Source organism: Periplaneta americana, chromosome 10 (assembly GCF_040183065.1).
Source record: "Periplaneta americana isolate PAMFEO1 chromosome 10, P.americana_PAMFEO1_priV1, whole genome shotgun sequence".
NCBI classification, from domain to species: Eukaryota; Metazoa; Arthropoda; class Insecta; order Blattodea; family Blattidae; genus Periplaneta; species Periplaneta americana.
In genome coordinates this window covers 299,689-320,545 of record NC_091126.1, presented here as the reverse complement: position 1 = coordinate 320,545, position 20,857 = coordinate 299,689, and the positions used below count along the sequence as shown (strand labels likewise).

Genomic DNA, 20,857 nt, shown 5'->3' with positions numbered 1-20,857 from the left:
TCTATGATTCACATTTCTTCAGTTCAATTCAAATCTATCAATTATTGTGATTGAACAGTAATGGTCATAAGGAAATAATAATAAGGGATTAACATATGTAAAGATTAATTTTATTTTTGGTCCTACAGAATTATCTGTTATGGTTACCATTTGTTATTAATGGAGAAAAATTCGCTCTGGTGCCGAAGATTGAACCCGGGTCCCCAGTTCTATGCACTGGGTGCTTCAACCACTGAGCTATGCCGAAGTTCAACCCACCACACACGATCGAATCTTTCTCCTTTTGGTTCTTTCCCTTAGTGGCCTCACTCCATGTTCGACATATATATTAAGTCATTAGTCATCACATCACACAAGGAGTGCGCTCATTTGAGTGACTTGACGTCCAGGACTCCTACAGTACATGCACTGTTGGGTGAACAATCTATGTAAAGATTAATTTTTGGTCCTCGGTGCTGGAGCGAATTTTTCTCCATTAATAACAAATGGTAACCATAACAGATAATTCTGTAGGAGTCACTCAAATGAGTGCGCTCCTTGTGTGATGACTGATTACTTAATATATGTATATATGTATATATATATATATATATATATATATATATATATCGAACATAGAGTGAGGCCATTAAGGGAAAGAACCAAAAGGAGAAAGATTCGATCCAGTGTGGTGGGTTGAACTTTGGTGTAGCTCAGTGTTTGAGAATCCAGTGCGTAGAACTGGGGATCCCGGATTCGATTCTCGGTGCCAGAGCGAATTTTTCTCCATTAATAACAAAAGGAATTAACAGTTCAATGAAGAGTATTCGGCTGTATTTTTGCCTAATATCAGCTAATAAATTATTAGTTGGGTAATGTTCAACATTTTTTTCATAAAGAATTAAATTTGTTACGAAATTTTAAAGTAACACTATCAACATTCAGTTTTAGCGATCATTTGTTGTGATGATTGTCATGGGTGTATGCTTGTTAAGTGATCAGTGATTGCGATGCAACTATTGATAATGGATACATTTAATAAAGAAAACTGTTCAAAATAAATCTGCAATAAACGCGAATAATTTGGGTTGTATTTATTATTTAACCTGACAGGATTAAGGCCACAGGGCCTTCAAGTAGTGGCAGTAGAACTAATATTATAGCTCACGTTCATCATTGCTGCAAGGATCAACGAAGCAGTAAATGAGAAAAAGTAGTGCATAAAGGCCATAGTTTTCAGCCATCTTGGGTTAAGCAATTTCAATGGGTATTATATGAAAAATCAGACAATTTTATTTTCTGTAAAGCATGTAAGGAAATTTTTGAGAAAAAAATTAAAGTTCTCTCGGACTTTTGTGCAGAGTCCTGCCTCCCCTTCCCCCAATATTTCAAAGAAGTCGGTGCTTATGGCACTAGGTACACCATTCGAGGTGTACCATAATGGTTCGAAAAAATCGACCACAAAATCTAGGGTCATTAATTCATTACTTAAGAAAAGAACCAGTAAATAAGAATAAAATGAATGGTATTGCTCACGCTTTGTTCAGAATGGGGCAACATACCAGCAGTCAGGTGATTCACAGAGTGACTTCATCACAGCTCGACTTGGAATGTAACTTGAAAGCTATTTATTTTCACCAGAGCAATTATAATTAGTTGAAAAATTATTGAGCTGCACTTTTCCAGAGCATGATTTGAGTTCAGTTCCCCTTAAAGGGAGAGTGGATTGTTAATGGATGGAAGGTTTCCTATCGCCAAATACTTATTTTACATATCTTACAAACTTTCACTTTTCATAAAACAAGATAGTGTTTAAAAAAAAAGTACGCAATAAGCCAGATTACATACGTAGTTATAAACACACAGTAAATGCACTTGCAACATATATAAAACTCTAAAACTCTGATTAATTTTTCCACATGTAACAACTATTTATTGCCAAACATACCGGTACCAATCCTCTGTGGGCTTACTCCATTATCAACAAGTCAAGTAGTTCTGTTATACATTAATTTTTCCATATGTAACAACTATTTATTGCCAAACATACCGGTACCAATCCTCTGTGGGCTTACTCCATTATCAACAAGTCAAGTAGTTCTGTTATACATTAATTTTTCCACATGTAACAACTATTTATTGCCAAACATACTGGTACCAATCCTCTGTGGGCTTACTCCATTATCAACAAGTCAAGTAGTTCTGTTATACATTACTTTTTCGAAAAGTCCTTGAAACAAAGACGCAATTTGTTCTGCAGTTTGGTTGCAGTTTTCTGGCCATCAAGTAGTTCGGACAAGAATACCACAGCTATTTCCATTGGTCCTTGATTCACTGTTGTTCCTGTAAAGTAAAGATTACAATTTAATTCCACAATCGTGTTACCTGAAATATATAATTTTAATTCTCAGCATAGTGCAAAAAGACTTGAAAAATTTATATTAGATTTGCTGGATTAGCCTACTTGTGTACAGTTATCCAAAGAAAAATTGGGCTGTTGGAATATCCAAAGTTCTAGATACAACATCCTGCATATATATTAGAGACCCAGAACACAGATACACAAGATAACGCGAAATTTAGTCATTTAAATTCACTATTTGGTTTGTTGTTGAAACTTGTTCCGAAATTCACTGAAAAACTGAAAAAAAAAAAAAATAATAATAATTTGTTGTAAATAATAAATATTATAGAAATTTATTCTTATTAAACATGAATTTAATTTTCTTTTTAACGAGCTTTTAAGCAATACAGGTAGAAAAGCAGTAGAAATTCTTGGGTGTTATATTAGTGAAATTCTTCAATTTTTATTTTGGTTATACAGTAGAATTCCTCATATCCGACAATTGTGGGGCAAAGCCAGTGCCTGATAATTGATTTTGCCAGATAATTGGAAAATACGTTTATAGATTATGTAAAGACATACTGTACTGCACAAACACTTTTTTCCATGTTGAAATTTTGTAATTTTCGTATAGATATTTAAAAATAAAGTTTTGAAATATGTACAATGTTTATTTTTACTACTGAATACGGTAATGTAACATTAATCAGTTCATAATTATTGTAATACAGTAATACATAATAGCGTAAAAAATGCTAAAAGTTTTCGTAACTTTATGACAATTTTAAATGGCGGCCATGTGATGTGAGCAGTGTAACCAACATCGCAACTCTGAAGATGAATTAGTGCTCGATGATTTGAACCTCTTTAACATATCTCTAATGTCTCCTTTTTTATATTGTGAATTTATTTCACCTCAACAATAGGATTTTATTCTTCCAACAATAATTCCTTTCTACAATTCACCTTAAACGCTCTCATCAACAATAGGATTTTCACTCAACACAGTATTCGTTATAGCACTCCACTGACGGCAATGACAATTTACTTGGACTATTACGAACAACAATGAACTGTTAATCTTAACTAATATTTACAAAGCACTATTTACAAATCAGAACTATCAGTTCTCAGTTCACAGTTCTTCTAGCTCAGTCACTCGAGTTCACAGTATCTCGAACCACAGACCTTCAGAGACAGTTCACTGTACTCGAACTCAGGTCCCTCCAACTGCGGTCCACTGCACTCGAACTCAGGCCTTCGGATGCTGACACAGTTGCGGACGTACACTCGAGCCGAACTCCGGTACACAAGACTGGCTTGCTTACTCTGGCTTACTCACTGACTGCCTGACTAATCAACTGAAACTAATCATGAATCACACACACACACTGTCCGAGTTCCCTCACGCTTCTTCTTTTATAACCACAGCGACGTAGCCTGGAAAGTTCGAATTCCCGATTTTTCCACTTCGACGGACTTCTCGAAGAGTCGGGAGGGTCCGTCCCCCCTTTACTCTGCATGCAGCAGTTGCGCGCGCACACTCCCTCGCCGCGTAGACCCTTTCCCCTCTCTTCTCTCCGCCGCGCACCATCCCTCAGTGCTCTGTGGAGCCCGCGCGATCTTCTCTCTTGCGGGACGCTGGTAGTGAGTTCGAATCTCACGTCGCTGTCACAATATATACTGTACTATTACATGACATTCTTACCGAACACCTGTATTGGTTTGGGTTACTTCAAATGCCCACCTGCAAGCTCTGTAATCTGTATGCAGATATGGACAAGGACCACTTAATGTGCTGCCCGGCTCTTCACAGTACATCCAAGAAGCCAGTACTAAGATAATGAATCAGATGGACAATTGATGACTATTTTTTAATGTTCCATGCCATTAGAGAAATAAATATATACTATTACTCAAATGAAACTTTTACGCGCTACAGCATAACAGAGAATTTTACACTTAGACTCATCCAACACCCCTTCGAAACAGGCGAGTTCAAATGGTAAATTTGAAGATATCGTCTCTGTGCATTGTTTACAAGGCCCAAGTGACAGCTTACCAATGCTACCTGATCTACTCTAGGGGCATAACGGTGTTTTCTGGCTATGTTTTCACGAGTAAACAATGCAAAGAGTAAACACAATATGGGGCATGTGCGATCCACGAAAACCACTCACATCTTCGACTCTTCCCTTTCGCATGAATGACAATTTTTTTTTTGGCCTAGCCGAAAGTGCCATTGTTTTGGTATTGCCAGTTATTTGGGTGCCAGATACGAGGGATTTTACTGTAATAAAGAAAATGAACTGGCCAGAGATGATCTGTTTTATTTTCATTTTTATTCTCTTCCCAACTGTAAATGAAATGTAGAAAATTTTTAATTTATTGCTTTATTTTAACAATATGTTTTAATAAATAATAATTATTATAATTAAATCTTACAATTGCATTGTAAATGGGGCGATTTTTCTTTTCAATAGTAACAATGAAATTTAAATTGTTTTGTCAAAAAGCAATAAGGAATTGATTTTAAATAACAATAACAACTACATGTAAAGACTATTGTATGGTGATTTTCCTCCATCTTTTTCAAGTATTAACTCCCGAGACTAAGAGAGAAGAAATAGGGACTGTTCCCTTAAGTTCAGAAAAAATGAGAGCACTTATATCATAAATGACTCAATGCTGTAGCTAATGAATATAAATTAAGGCATTAATTTACCCCTCTATCTATTATTTAATTAATAATTTTAATTTTGCAGGATTAATTAAGTTAATTAACATCAATTATTTTAAAATTATTAACACTCATGGATGTGTGTTAACTTGTAAAATCCGAAATAAGGATCAGGACGGAGAGATTATTCTAGATTCATCAGCGTCTTGTTAAGTCACTGTTTGTTTAGAAACTACTGTTCATTTTAATAAATATGAATGAGTGTAAGTGAAATCTAACCTAATAACCTAATAATATTCATTGGCTCGGTTCTGTGGTCCATCCTTTAGCACATATGAGTAGAAAAACAGTCACTAAAAACTATTATAATATACAATCCACTTGCAAAAGCTGAATGTGATGGTAAGTTACAAATATGTACTCACAAGTCTTAAGGCTATCACATAGAAAGCTAAGCTATGATGTGTTATGACATGACACAGAATGGTAGATAAGCTAGACAGATGTTTTCCACCCAATAGTGTAACAATATTCTATGATGATGATTGAACGCACTATGATGACTGAACATGACGCAGCTTACCGTAAATACAAGAAGGACCAGATCTGAGGACAATCTGAGTACAAACAATTACGTAAGAAAGTTACCCAATAAATACGAAATTCGAAATTTCGACACATGCATCACATTATTGGACCATCTTCAAAGCCATCAGCACTACGGAGAGACTTGAAAACAATGGGTATAGGGAGGCAGAAGGACCAAGCAAACGACTTTTCTATTTCACTGGACGCTCTTAATGACCATTTTACCACGATACACTCACAACCAATTGACTGACCCCACGGAGAAAGAACAGACAATGTATGAACTACTGCAAGCAACCTGTCAAACGAACGAGAAGCTTTTCTTCACATACATAACAGACTTAGACGTAAAGGAAGCTATAAAATGGATAAGTACAAAAGCTGAAGGAGTTGGCTGCATCAGCATTGTTGTACTGCGTAAAATCAAAAACGTAATATTGCCAACTGTGACACACATCTTTAACGCCTCGCTTATGACCTCGACATATCCGACCCGATGGAAGAAAGCTTATGTACAGTTCCCCAAGAAAAGAATGAAACAATTGAATATTCCTAAGTCTCACATGTAAGACACAGCGCATGATTGGAGAACAGAGCACTGATACACAAGATAACGAATACTGAGTTACTTAAATTCAGGCTATTTGGTTTGTTACTAGCAGCATTCCGAAATTCATTTCAAAAACTGCAAAAAATATGGTAATATGTCGTAAATAATAGATAAATATATACAGAAATCGTGTAGTTAAATCGACATTGGACCTTCATGACTAGATCGACACTCTGCACAGAAAGAAAAGCTTTCGTGTCGTTTCAATAGCTCAGATGCTGACTTCTGCATGTTGTGTAGAAGAGAGCAGGTTCGATTCTTAGTCTATACAAACAATTTTTTTTGTCTAAACGTTGAAATAGCTAAAGAACGTTGAAATGAGTTTTAAAAAGTCCTGAGATTAAGTGTTAATGATCACAGACAATACAAAATTACAAATTATAATATTATAAACATTAATCTAATGAATGAACGAACGAACGAGCGAGCACGCACACACACATATTAAAAACTAACAATTAGAATGAAATTAAAAGCCACACAGACAAACTTTTACAAAGGTTTAGAGTCCTTAGGCCTATGTCATTTGTTGAGTAATTATTACAATATTTTATTAGTAGCTTTCCCATATGTGTAAGAAATGCACTCGCACAAATCAACTTTTGTTAAAAGTGTAACTTTGGACTTGGACTATTTCATTCTCACCCCTTCAGTTGATTTTAACTATTTTATCTACGTGTTTGCAATAGTGTTTAATTTAATGTGAATTCAATTTTATTCATGTTATGACTGAATGAAAAAGCATTGTTGCAGTTATTGACTAATTAGATATATTAATACTAATTATTAAATGCCGTTAAGTAACCAATTGCAGCATCTTTTGCAAAATCTTGAATGTTTAAGTTGTCAATAATATTTACAGTATGTTATATTATACTATATTAATAGCGGGAGTAGATGAGTTATGAGTTTAACAGCTGTCGGGATTGCATGCTATTTGTAGGTATATGTAATAGAAAGTTATGGTGAAACCCGTGTACATAAGTTGTGGTACACCATAACTAATATAAATGTTGATGACAAATAAATATCTATCTATCTATATTATACTATAAGGTGTTAAAAGAATTTGGAATAGATTTGGGATCCTCTACTTTATAATCACTGATTTTAATGAAGAAATATTTTCTTTCTTAGGACATCTACAAGTTTAACTTTAATAATATTACGAATAGCTTTAATTGGATTATCTGAATTTTGTATTTTTCTATTCAAAATATTCTTTTTGCATCTTTTATAACTTTTGATAAAATTACACAGTACTTCTTGTAGTACTTAAGAACATGAGGATCATTACATTGCTACTCATTACATATAGATTCTTCTTTTTAATACGTGAGATTTTTAAGTTCCTGCGTTATCTACATATTTTTACTTTTGAATTTTTTCACAACATTGAGTGGAGAACATTCACTGAAGTGATTCTGAAATGAAGTGATATCAGTCATATGTCCGATACTTGCAGTTGTTATGTTCTTGAAGCCCCTTTTTCGACCAGTCATGATACTGCAAAAATTAATTAGAGTCTAACTTACATATCGACTTAAACCATAAAATTTTGCGTGGGATCTAGAGAAGGATAGGTCGTCTTTTTATTTTGCTATATATTACAATTATTTTACTTTGATATGTGTTTTGAATATCATCATCATCATCATCATCATCATCATCAATAGCTATCAGGGTTTAGGCCATTTGGCCTGTTCCGTCTCAGGTGAAAAGCTGGTCTCTCCATAGCTTCTTCGGGTGTCCACTCGTTTTTACTTTTTAAGATTTTACTTACTCGTCATTCTCAGGAGAAACAAAGCCGGACTGAATATTAACTACAGAAATAAATAGTATTTTTCACCAAAAACACTCGTGACACTTACGAAAGTTTCACAACTCCCATAATGTAGGATCACTCACGTCTTACAAATGTGTTATGACAAGGGAAGAGAATCCTATTACAATGAAATAGTCTTCACTCAGGGCAGTGATTATGAGGCTTGGTCTGGAACATTTGTCAACAAACAAGTAGAAATAATATACGGAATATGTATTATATGTCTTTCAAGCGTTAAATTTTACTGTACCTAGTTAACATGTTTCAGCCTGTTATGAGCCATCTTCAGAACTGGTTGGTGCTGGTCTTGGCGCCTTTCATTTGTGTTTCCTGTGGGGGTGTGTTTGTGTAATGTAATGTGGAGTCAAAGAGTATGTGTGTTCTGAAATTGAGTTGTGTGTTGAGACAAACACACCCCCATAGGAAAAACAAACAGAAGGCGCCAAGACTAGCACCATCCAGTTCTGAAGATGGCCCATAACAGGCTGAAACATGTTAACCAGGTACGGTAAAATTTAACACGAGAAAGACATATAATACATATTCCGTGTGATATAGTGTTAAAAGTTGTGTAATCAAGATGTATATAGAAATAATATCATCATCAACATAATCATATTTTACAACACAGATTAAGTCAAGATTGTTCTGGTTTCAAAGTGGATTAATATTTGTCTGATCAGCGTTGTCTTGGATATCCTATGTTTCTCTTTTCAACTGGTTTATAATGAAGCAGTTTATATGGCATTCTAGGTAGTTCTCTTCATTCTACGTGTTCCCTCCCTTTATTAGTAATGCCGCACTTCGATTATTGTGACTTTTGTTAAGTGACCTAAGTTCTGAACTGTCAGTCAAGTTACAGCAAGCTCAGAATATGTGCAACATCCGATGATATGATCACATATCACCGTCCTTCGCAAGTCTTTCGTGGCTCCGACTTAAAGAACGCAGAACTTTACACTCTTTGTCTTTACTCTTTCGAATTCTGCACACCTTAACACCAAATTACCTTTCGTCTCATTTCTCTTATCTATACTCTGACCATGACGTAAATAAAAGATCACTTATCTGTGGCACGCTAAGTATACCTCTTCATAGAACATCTTGTTATTCATCATCTTTTACAGTATCCACCTCACGTCAATGGAATTCCTTGTCACAAAGTATTAGAGGTTGCAAGACAATAAACACCTTTAAGAACAGCTTAAAAGATAACCTTATTAGCATTTCACTCCAATCATACTGATTTAAACTATCACTGACTACATTGTTACTTCTTTCTTTTAGACATCATCCTGATTGTGCTGTATTTTCAAAATTGTCTCATAATAATCTCTTTCTATTATTCAATATTATTTGAAATATATTAACATTCTATGTATTTTAGCTTAATTCTGCTACACAGTCTATTTCAGTATTTAATTAATAGTTCATAGTATTTTGTTGTTTAATTCGTAAATAACTCTTGTATACATGTAACTCTCATCTAAATCAAATTGTTGAATTCTTTGTAAGTTCATGCATATGTATATATTCTTTTTGCTGGTTGAGTGGAAGAGAAGGCCTTATGGCCTTAACTCTGCCAGCTAAAATAAATTATTATTATTATTATTATTATTATTATTGTCTTCTGTTTATTGAGATATTTAATTGTAATTTCTTCCATGTAGCATGGCTATACTTATATAAATAATACTGCATACAATTATTAATTTCTGTGAAGTATAAGGGTCTGGGAACTTATAATAATAATAATAATAATAATAATAATAATAATAATAATAATAATAATAATAATATTATTATTATTATTATTATGAAGGTCCTATGATGAACACATGAAACTGACTATAAATTTTGTTTACTTATATTTGATGTGCTTCTGATTTTCGAGAAAGCAAATAAACTATTAATTTTGTATACAGGCTAGGTCGTGCCTAATAATAGCCCATGAAGGATATGTTGTAATATGTTTGAAAGACTTGCATAACCAAGTTTATTAACAAATTTCATTAACACTTGTCATTAAAAATATAAAATAATACAATTAAAAAACCAACCCAGCCGGGAAGTGAACATACAACCTCTAATCCCGAAATCAGAAACCTTACCCCTATGCTACACCACTTTGTAGCACTTGCTGCATTGTAGACGGATCACTATCAAAGAATCACCAAAACAAACATCACAGCATTATTTTAGAATGCAATGAGTTTACTCGTGTGAACCTGACTTAAAAACTTTATATTTAAACTACCAAGAGTCAGTCTATTCTTTTTGAACCCAGTTATACAAACATCAATTAAGTTTACAAAATGCAGCTACTATTTGAGTTTAGCAAAATCAGACATTTTCGCAACAGTTCACAAATACGAAATGATGCTTATTGAGTAGCAGGGTACCACCTCGACACAAGTCTCTTGTCAACCCTTAGCGGCATTAGCTGATAATGAGAGTATGGAGTCTCCTTTGACTTCAACATAGGGGAAATTCCAAATAAAAAAGCATCAAAGAGATGTAGGAAATTTACAGTGGCCTTGTTAGATGTAGTTGCTTCCTGTGCAGAATGTTTATCGAGGAAGTATTTTATCAGTAGCGATGATACTGTTTCATGCTGAACCTTTCTTTTTGTGCTACACCTTCGAGGAGTTGAAAACGCAGAGGAGTCAGTTTTAGCACTGTTATTGTCTGTAGGTATACCCGTGTTGTTAATGTCTTGAGGCATTATATTCAATCTATATTCACATATATTAAATATAGATAATATATTAAAATCATCACATAAAGTATAATAAAACAAACAGAACAATATCAACCAACAAAAATATATGTACAACAGAAGCCTCAATAAAGCACTTTATTGTACAAGCTGCTGCTGGGGTTATGGTTGTGGTTGTTCTGCTGTATTTTCAGATTCTTGTTCGTCTTCACTTTCACAGTCATTATCTATTGCTAGACGAATGTTTCCTTTTGTGTCTTTCATTGAAATATTTAGTCAAGAAACTTAATTGATCCGCAAATCTGTACCGTTTTACTTGTTTCGCTGCCTGTTCACTTGTAGTTTTCATTTTTTTAGTGACTTCTTATAATAATCCCTGATATTGTTCCATCTCGTCTTGCATCTTTCACCTGAAAAAAGACAAAGTGTGTAGCCCTAGGCCCTCCGTACATTTACACTTTTTAAAATTAGCTACAAACACAATTTAAGTGTTATTTTAATTTAATTGTTTCAGATTCCTGGTAACTGGGGAATCTTTTAAAACGATATCTTTCAGCCACCATCTAGGGCAGGGGTCGTCAGCACAGAGCACGCTGGGGCTAGCCTCTCTTACCCACGGAAAATGCTGTGCACTATAGTGCTCTCATAACTGCTAGCGGGTATGCTCTCTATCTCTCCCTGTTGCACAACAGTGCACACGGGACGGCACCGCGTACCCATTGCACATTTCAGCAAGTGCTGACGACCACTGATCTAGCACATTCCACTATACACAACATCGTGAAAGAAACATGTGAAACTATAATTGGAGTGCTTATGCACGAAGTAATGCCTCAACTAACAGAGGAAATGTGGAAAGCCATCGAGAAAGACTTCCAGGAATGCTGGAATTTCCCGAACTGTTTGGGATCAGTTGATGACAAACATGTTATCATTCAGGCTCCGCCAAACAGTGGCTCCCAGTTTCACAATTACAACAAAACTTTTTCAGTTATTTTATTAGCACTTGTAGATGCGAACTACAACTTCATTGCCATAGACGTAGATTCTTACAGTAAGAACAGCGATGGGGGTGTCTGGACTCATTCAAACATTAGCAAAGCTTTTGAACAAGGTGTTATCAGTTCCTGGATATAAACCACTGCCAGGATCGTCTATTGAAGTGCCACATGTAGTAGTGGGTGACGAGGCATTCCCTTTAAAGAGATATATTATGAGAACATATCCAGGCCAGCAATTGGACACAACAAAGTGCATTTTCAATTACCGACTCAGCTGTGCTTGGAAGGTAGTTGAAAATGCTTTCGGTATTCTAGCCCAAAAATTCAGAATTTACAACAGATGAATTCAATCAAAGCCAGAAAACGTCGATAACATAATACTAGCAACTTGTGTGCTACATAATTTCATTAAGAAGTATGACGACAAGCCTTTGATGCTAGTAAATGAAACATGTGTTTCCACAAACTAACAGTTAATAAATCCACAGCTCCAAAACTTGCACGCTCATGGAGGGAATTCGACCAGAGAGGCTTTTAGCATTAGGGAAAAGTTCAAAGAATATTTCTGCTCGAAGCTGGTTCAGTACTGTGACAAGAAAATATATGAAAACTATCCATAACGTCACTTTGTGTTTGTCTGAGGAGCTTCTTGAAATGCTATTATGTAAAACTCTCAGAATGTCAATTACATTGATGTTCCGACAGATATTGTTTTTATAATATGATGTTACTTATTTAATTAAATTTAGATTATTTAAATTCAGTGGCGGCTCCTAACCTCAACAGTTGGTGAAGCTCTTTTATTAAGGAACATAATGTACGACTTACCTATTTTTTGTAGATTAAGTTGATTCGTCTGTCTCTACAGATGGAGAATTGGCAATGATGTCATCATGAAATGGCTGCTTCTTAATCAGATCATGTAGCAAGTCCTTGTGAATGGAGATGCACGCCAATAATGTTAATCTCCCTTGTGCCATTGAACTTCGAAGATTTGTGTTTAAGCGGTTGAATGCAGAAAAACTTCGCTCCACTGAAACGCTTGTTGACAGTAATGTCACAATAAGGAAAAAGAGCCTATAGGTTTCCTCAAATACGTCTTTGTTTTCTCTTACAAGTTTTAGTGCTTGTATCAGGGGAATGTTCTGATTACTCATGATCTGCATAGAGAAGCTCTAGTTTTGTTTTCAAACAACTTACTTTGAACAAATTTGGGAAAGTCTTTTGTAGAGTGGCGAAAGCATTAGAAGGAAAAACATTTGAATACTGAAGAAATTTTGAAGTATTGGTAACAGCAAAACTGAAGCTGTTCAATGTATTGAAATCTAGTGTTAACTTGCATCAAACTGACGTCAAGTATTTAAAAAAATGACTGTTTGTACTTCTGAAAAAGTTCACCTTCTGACAGCTTAACACATTTCCACCCTGAAAATTCACCTCTTTCTTTAGCCTTAAAAAACTGACAAAAACTTCATCTGTTCTTTTTTGTTTGATCAAATTAAAGTATTATTTACTTGTTTCTCACAAAAAATAATGTCCAACGATTTCTTTTAAAGGATATCAAATAAAATGCTAGTGACCTGAAAGATTTCATTGAAAACAATAACAAGAAATGCAAATTCAAAATTCTTCATACAATTGAGGAACTCGTTTAAAAGTCTAACTGCTGTTTGATCAGATTTAAAATCATTAGCTATTGCCTCAAAAACTGCTTTCAAATCATCCCATTCTTCTGCAACTACTTTCACCAATTTTGAATTTGAACTCCATCTAGTATCTGTTGTTGTAGGTATACGCCTTGCTACTATTGTATTGAGAACATAACTTCTCTTAGCAGAATGATGAAAAAATGATGGGATGTCACTAATATCAGCAAAAAAGACACGGCACTGGGACACCTGTTTCAGCAAGTTTTGTAATACCAGGTTCAATCTATGGGCCAAACAATGAATAAATATAGCCTGAGGTGCAAATTCTTTCACTCGCTTTTGGCTTTTGCAATGCATTTAATTGTCCAGACATCACACTTGCCCCATCATAACATTGTCCTACAAGCTTTGTCTTATAGTCAAATGGCCCTAACACAGTATCCACCAAACTGAACACTGTTTCTGAGGTTCGATCACAACTCACGTTAAAAAGAACAAATATTGTTCCACCAATTCACCGTTTGTGTTTATAAGTCTTACAATCAAGGAGCACTGAGATTTTTGTGTGATATTTGTAGTGTCGTAAATCTGAACTGAGAAAAAGTCACAACTGGTTATTTCAAGTTTAACATAATCATTAATGTAATCAGAAATACACTCAATTATTTCATTTTGTATTATTTTTGAAACTCCGGTAAAAACACATTTGATTTTGGCATAATGTTGTTATATGTCTAATGAACTCAATGAAATTAAAAGTGACAGAAGTTCTTTAAAATTCCTCCAATTAGATGAAGATGAACTTTCATCATGTCCACAAAATGCCAGTTCTTATCTCGCCAAAAATAAGACTGCATTGATTACTACACGCAACACTAATCTGTTCAATCTGACATTTTCGTTGTACTGGGCTATATAAAGGCGCGAATTTTCTTTCAGAGCGTCAGAAATAGTATTCTGATTTTTCTCGAGGTGTTTTAATTGCAAAACACACTTGAAATGTTCTGCAGAATGTGAATGTTTATGCAGTGATCGGTTGTTATTTAGCAAGTCACAAAATCCATCCGAGTTCCATGCTGATTTTTTTATTTCAACTAACAAACAGAGACAACAAAACAATTTTTCCAAATAAGAACTACCGCACAGCCACTGATATTCACTGTACCATGTACTTTTAAAATGTTTCGTGTAAGATCATGCACCTTTCCTTTCCAACTTTTTTTGCCGATATATTAAGAACAAGTGTTGATTTCCCCGTTAACTATACATCTCTTTTATCACCTTCAGTCCACCATGAAAATGGTGTCTATAACATGCTACACACTATATCGTCTATAGGATACATTCCTCATTGTTAATAAAAATACCTGAGTCACCACTTTTAAAAATAATTGCAAAACTATCACTAAAAATAAATAATTACCTAGTTAACTTAATCTTCTAATATAGCGTTTTAGCAACAAGATATAACACAATCACTCTATTCACATGTCTCACAAACTGAAATGAAGAGGTACAAAAAAGTGTGAACACTGTGAAAGACAAGGAATTTATCTTACTGTATTCATGTGCCGTTATTTCCTTTCAAAAGAGCCAAGCCAGGAGGCTATAAGGGTGTTTGCAGCTACAAAAGAAATGTTTTGTCAGCGATTCAATACCCTCGAAGACAGGCTCTATAGAAATCTTACAAGGGTTCGTTGCCATGGTTACCTATAAACAAATCCGCAAACTGAGATGCTCTGCCTTGGAAAGAGGGAAATAACTGCAATCTTCACCCTTCCCCACTCCTCTCTGCGCCAACCAGTAGTGACAAGTTACAGTACAATGGGACTAGTGTTCCATAATGCAGAATACCTAAGTGCAGAACATATCACAACGCAGAATGTAAAAGACAAAAACGAAGAGAAATAAAATAAAATATTAAAATACTTGTAAATAAGTGAAGTTGCGCTTAGTAAACAGGTGAAGTGCCGCTTTACGAGCTTCACCCGAAAAACTGCCCCTGGATAAATTGATGTTCAGACAGACAGATTGTTTGTATTAGACTACAGTATATTACTTGATGTTATTTACTTAATTCAATTTAGATTAGCTAAAGTGATGGTCCTACAGACAGATTGTTTTTATGTTAAATATAATAAAATCAATAAAATACTGACATAAAATAACAATAAACACTTACCTTCAGCTTCCATTTTCCGTCCAATTTCGTTCCAGACACACATATTCAGCCCACTATCCATGTATTTTGGATCAACTAAATTATATAAAAATGTGTGTGCCTTCACTAACTCAATCAACATTTCGTCCTTCATTTCGACAGGTTAGAAACAGTTCAAAAGTATAAAATATAATCACAACACTTGAAGAAAGCAGAAAAGCGGGTAGGCAGGAAGAGAGTACGCACGTCCGTGAAAAAAGAAAAAATATTGGTGGCAAGCGAAAATGTTTTGCCAGCATGACCACGGAGAAGCACTGAACATGTCAGTGAATGCTGTTGCAGGAGGTGTAGGAATGCTTCACTTTGTTTACAAGGCGACAATATTTTATTTTCTCGGAAGATATCGCTACATCATGAAAAGCATTGTCACGTCCCGGAGATGTGTGAATAGACCTTAAAACTATATTATATACTTTTATTATAAATACGTTACTTTTTCTGTGTAGGAAAGTCATAATTTAATAGTAAAAATGATTCCATAAATATATCTACAGTATTTGTTCATTTGCATGTTAAATGTTTGGGGTGGCACACAACCCCTGTTACCAATGAATGCTATACTATTCATGTTAAGAATAAATAATACAGCATATGTTCCTTACCTATACATCCTTGAAGCACCATTTGAAGAATTTTGGGATCTGGCGGCTCTTGCTGTGTAGCTTGTGCCAGTTCCATTGTTTTCTTCTGTATGTCCTCTATTGCCACTTCAATTGGAGTGAGAACAATCTGCACAAGTAGTACAGGTAAATGTAGAGCTGTATTAAACTGTGCACACAATATTAATGAAGATACAGTACAGTATATATGGGGCTATGTGGATAGCATGTGCACTTCCTAACCAAGCTGTCCGAGGTTCGATTCCCGGCAGTGGCGTGTAAGACGGAAAAGAGGGAAACTGACAAAGAAAGAAAGAATGTATTAGTATGTACCAGTGGCGTCTTCTGGGGGTGTGCGGGTCGTGCGCCAACGCCCAAATAAAATTAGGAAATTATGGTATTATTATTTTAATCCGTATAAAGTACATTACATGAGTGTTTTTCTTTAATAATGATTATTAACGCTTCAACTGAACTGCTACTGATATCTATCGTCTAGCGGCCTAGCCTAGCAGTATGAAACGCGCTAAACTTTGCCATGGCGTTGCAACGAGTCACTGGCTGTCTTGAGACTCATTGCGCTTGCGCCCTCTCACTCTCTCCCTCGTCTTTTAGCTCCTCAGGACGTTGAAACTACTTCCAACGCCACACGCCGACGCCAGTACCGGCATGAGCAGTTATCGCTGATGTTGCGTATCGTTTTAAGATGGCTAGTGAAAGCATTGTACAAAAACTATTACATAGTCCTTTTTCATCGCTTCCTTACGCACAGAAAAAACAAGTTGTTGACAGCGGCAGACCATGTCCTAATTTAATAATATCAACGTCTGTAAAGGGCAAATGTGGTGCTACTGGAACTGGAAGGGGGTTTGAGAGACATTTTCGGAAAGAGCTATATGAGATTTTCAAGCTGGCTTTGCGGCTGTGATGTAGTGAACAGATTTTATTGTTGGACATGTTTGTTATTCTCAACAAAGAAAACTGTTTGGAATCAGCAAGGGTATGGTGATTTAAATCACCTTAATACTGCTGTGAAGAAACATAGTGAGTCAGAAATTCATCTCTCTAGTTTTTTAACGTTCAACAGATTTATTGCATCCCCTACTAGAATTGACGTTCTTCTGGATTCTCAACGAAAGGTTGAAATAGAACTGCATAACGAAAAAGCGAAAAAGAACAGGGAAATATTAAAGAGATTGATTAATGCTGTTTGCTATTTAGCGAATCAGGAACAGTCATTTCGAGGCCACGAGGAAAGTTCAGAATCTATAAACAAAGGAAATTACGTGGAATTTCTTCTTGCAAGTGCCGAGTTCGATTCACCATTGAAAGAACATTTACTAACGTCTACAGTTTTCCGCGGTACTTCAGCAAACATTCAAAATGATTTAATCAATTCAGTAGCCGATGTTCTGAGGGATGAAATCTACAACGAAATCCAGAATACAGATTTTGTGGCTATTATGCTTGATGAAACATCAGATGTAAAACTGTATTTCGTTATTTTCCAGTTTCACAGAAGAAAGTAGTAGAACGGTTTCTTGGGTTTCGTGACGTGAGCGCTGACAGAACTGCAGCAGCTCTTTTTGATCATGTCAATGATGTAATGGAACAATATAACTGTGGGGATAAACTAGTCGCTCAAACATATTATGATGGTGCTGCCGTGATGAGTAGTCACCTCAATGGACTTCAAAGCAAAGTTTTGGAAAAATATCCTAAAGCTCTCTTTACGCACTGCTATGCTCATGTTATGAACCTAGTACTTCAACAATCATTAGAATGTAACAAGGACCTAAAAGTATTTTTTTCCGGTCTTAAATCACTGCCTACATTTTTTTCTCGTTCTTCTAAGAGGTTACATGAGCTTTCAGCATTCATGTCCCGAAAGTTACCATCATTGTCTAATACCCGATGGAATTTTACCTCTAGACTTATCCATACAGTCAGTGAGAATAGAGAAGCGTTGATAATGTTCTTTGAACATGTTAAGGAAAGTGGAAACTTTGATCATATAACTGCAATGACCGCAAATGGATTTTCTAGCTTCCTCAAGGATTTCCAGAACATATTTTTAATAAAGATTCTATCTAACCTACTTGCTTTTTCGGATGTTTTGTTCACTATACTCCAGTTTAAAAATGTTGATATTTTGTATGCCAGTAGTAAAATTACAGAATTTCAACAGCAGCTGCAAAAGGAAAGAGAGAATTTCGAAGCAGTGTGGTCTTCTATTCATGATACTGTGGAAGATGAAGAGGTGATTGAAGTAAAAAAGAGGAGATTGAACACTGAGTCACAGCGAGATTATTTCAAGCGACTTTATTTCGAAATCATTGATAATGTTAGCAATCAGTTAACAATTAGATTTGCATCATTTGAAAAGCTACAGTATTTTAATTTTATAAATCCAACAAAAATGGCCCACTTCAATAAAAGAGAAAACTTTCCTAATGATTTATTAAATAGAGTGCAAAATATTTATGGCAGTGTTTTTAATGTAAGCAAACTCCAGAATGAACTTCACGTATGATATGCTTCTAATGAAGGGACGGACAAAACGCCAATTCAAATTGTAAATTATCTATTGGACATGAATTTAATGAGTGGATTTACGGAAATATACAAATTAGCATTGCTGGTCTCAACAATTCCTTGCACTACGTCATCTGTGGAGAGGTCATTCTCATCATTGAAGAGGATCCACACCTACTGCCGCTCCACTCAAACACAGAATCGGATGTCTAACTTAAGCCTTATCTCAATCGAGAAGGAATTACTTGCCAACTTACGAGAGGACAAATCCAGGTTCTACGAAGCAGTAATCAAGAAATTCTTGCAGAAGGAAAGGAGAGTGGATTTCGAATTCAAATAACTGTGAGTAATGAGACAGCTTTAGTGTTTTTGGTTTTTAATTAATTATACTTATATGTTGTTTAGATTTATCTCAGTCGATGTTTACTCTCTCAGCTTTATTCAGTTTTACTGATGTTTCAAAATTAGACGAAAATTTACGCTAATTACCTTTATGAATGACTTTCCTATTATTTGTTCACAAAAATGTGAGGGAATATGTAAAGGTTAATAAAGTATGTTTTATTTAATTTTTTCTTTGCCAACGCCTTAAGATCAAAGTCAGGAGACGCCACTGGTATGTACCAAACAGGTAAAGGTATCCCCGTAACATGCCTTGAAGGCACTTGGGGGGCATGGAGGTAGAGCCCCATGCTTTCCATGACCTCGGCACTAGAATGAGGTGGTGTGGTCGGCACCACGCTCTGACCGCCTTTTACCCCCGGGATAGACCCGGTACTCAATTTTATAGGAGGCTGAGTGAACCTCGGGGCCGTTCTGAAAGTTTGGCAACGAGAAAAAATCCTGTCACCACCTGGGATCGAACCCCGGACCTTCCAGTCCGTAGCCAGCTGCTCTACCAACTGAGCTATCCGGCCGCCTATGTACCAAACAGGTATTAAAACAAAACAATTAGTAAGGAACACGTTTTATTTCATTAAGTTTTAAAGAGAAGAAGGAAAAACAAAACAATCTGACAACTTCGCAGCAGTGTTCAAAGCTTCTGCTGGCAGCATCACTACACACTTGTGTGCTGTCAACATGACTGTACCACAGCTCAGAGTAAGAAAGCAAGCAGCAAGCAGGTTCAAGTTCAAAACATACAGATTTGCCTATGTGCACGTTTACAATGATGTAGCACCAAACAGAGGCTTCAGTGAATATTATATGTACCGACCCACTGGCATGACAAGCATCATTCCCAGTATAAATATGCTGTTCTCTCAGGGCAGTGTACATTCGTTCGTCAAGATGATTAGACAGGCAACGCATTTTTGTGTGTGAAGGTTATTATAAGTATGAATCAGCTCACCATGTTCGTGCAGAATTTATTCAAACATTCCCTGGTTAATTACCTCCTTCCAGAACTGCAATTCATGATATTGTGAACTGATTTGAATCTATTGGTTCAGTGCAAGACAAAAAAAAAAACACGCAAAAACGTAAAATTCTAATGCAGAACAAACTGGAACAAATTGGCACACATCTTGAACAGTCGCCAATAAAATCACTCCCGAAATTAGCACACGTGGAGATTTCAGTGTCATCTGCATATAAAGCAAGAAAATTGTTAAAACTGAAGCCTTAGAAGTGTACATGTCTCCAGTAGCATGAGTGCATTATTGTGAGTTTTTTTCATCAGTGACTGAACGTTTAATAGACCCGCAGCTCGTGTTCTTTTCAGACGAGGTTTCGTGTAAACAATCACAACCTGAAAATCCACATCATGTACAAAGAATCCCTCTTCATGATATGAAAGTTGGACTTTGGTGTGCTGTTCGTGCAACACGAATAATTGGTCCGATTTTTACAAGACAGTAAATGTAGAGAGGTAGAAAAATGATATTTTGACTCCACTTTTTCATCAGCTGACGGAAGAAAATAAATCACATGGACGAATTAAAGGAAAACATAACAAATGAAATTAGAAACATTATAATGGCCAAACTTAATCGTGCCAATAAGAATGTGTTTTCCTGATAAAATTGCCTGTTTAGTCGAGGGAGGACGACATTTCCAGCATCTTCTATAAAGTACGATTTTATACATATTTTAAGTAGTGGGGTTA

General features: G+C 35.6%; 1 protein-coding gene across 4 annotated transcripts in view; it reads right to left on the bottom strand.

Annotated features, from left to right (window-relative positions):
• The window catches only part of Zir (dedicator of cytokinesis), a 302,289-nt gene that overhangs the window by 3,367 nt on the left and 278,065 nt on the right, over window positions 1–20,857 (bottom strand). For all 4 annotated transcript variants that reach the window (XM_069836641.1, XM_069836643.1, XM_069836642.1 and 1 more), the window contains 2 exons: window positions 16,219–16,345; window positions 2,196–2,322 (listed from right to left, as the gene is read on the bottom strand). In XM_069836641.1, the coding sequence (XP_069692742.1) occupies window positions 2,196–2,322; window positions 16,219–16,345 (254 nt within the window). The remainder of the gene's footprint in view (window positions 1–2,195; window positions 2,323–16,218; window positions 16,346–20,857) is intronic.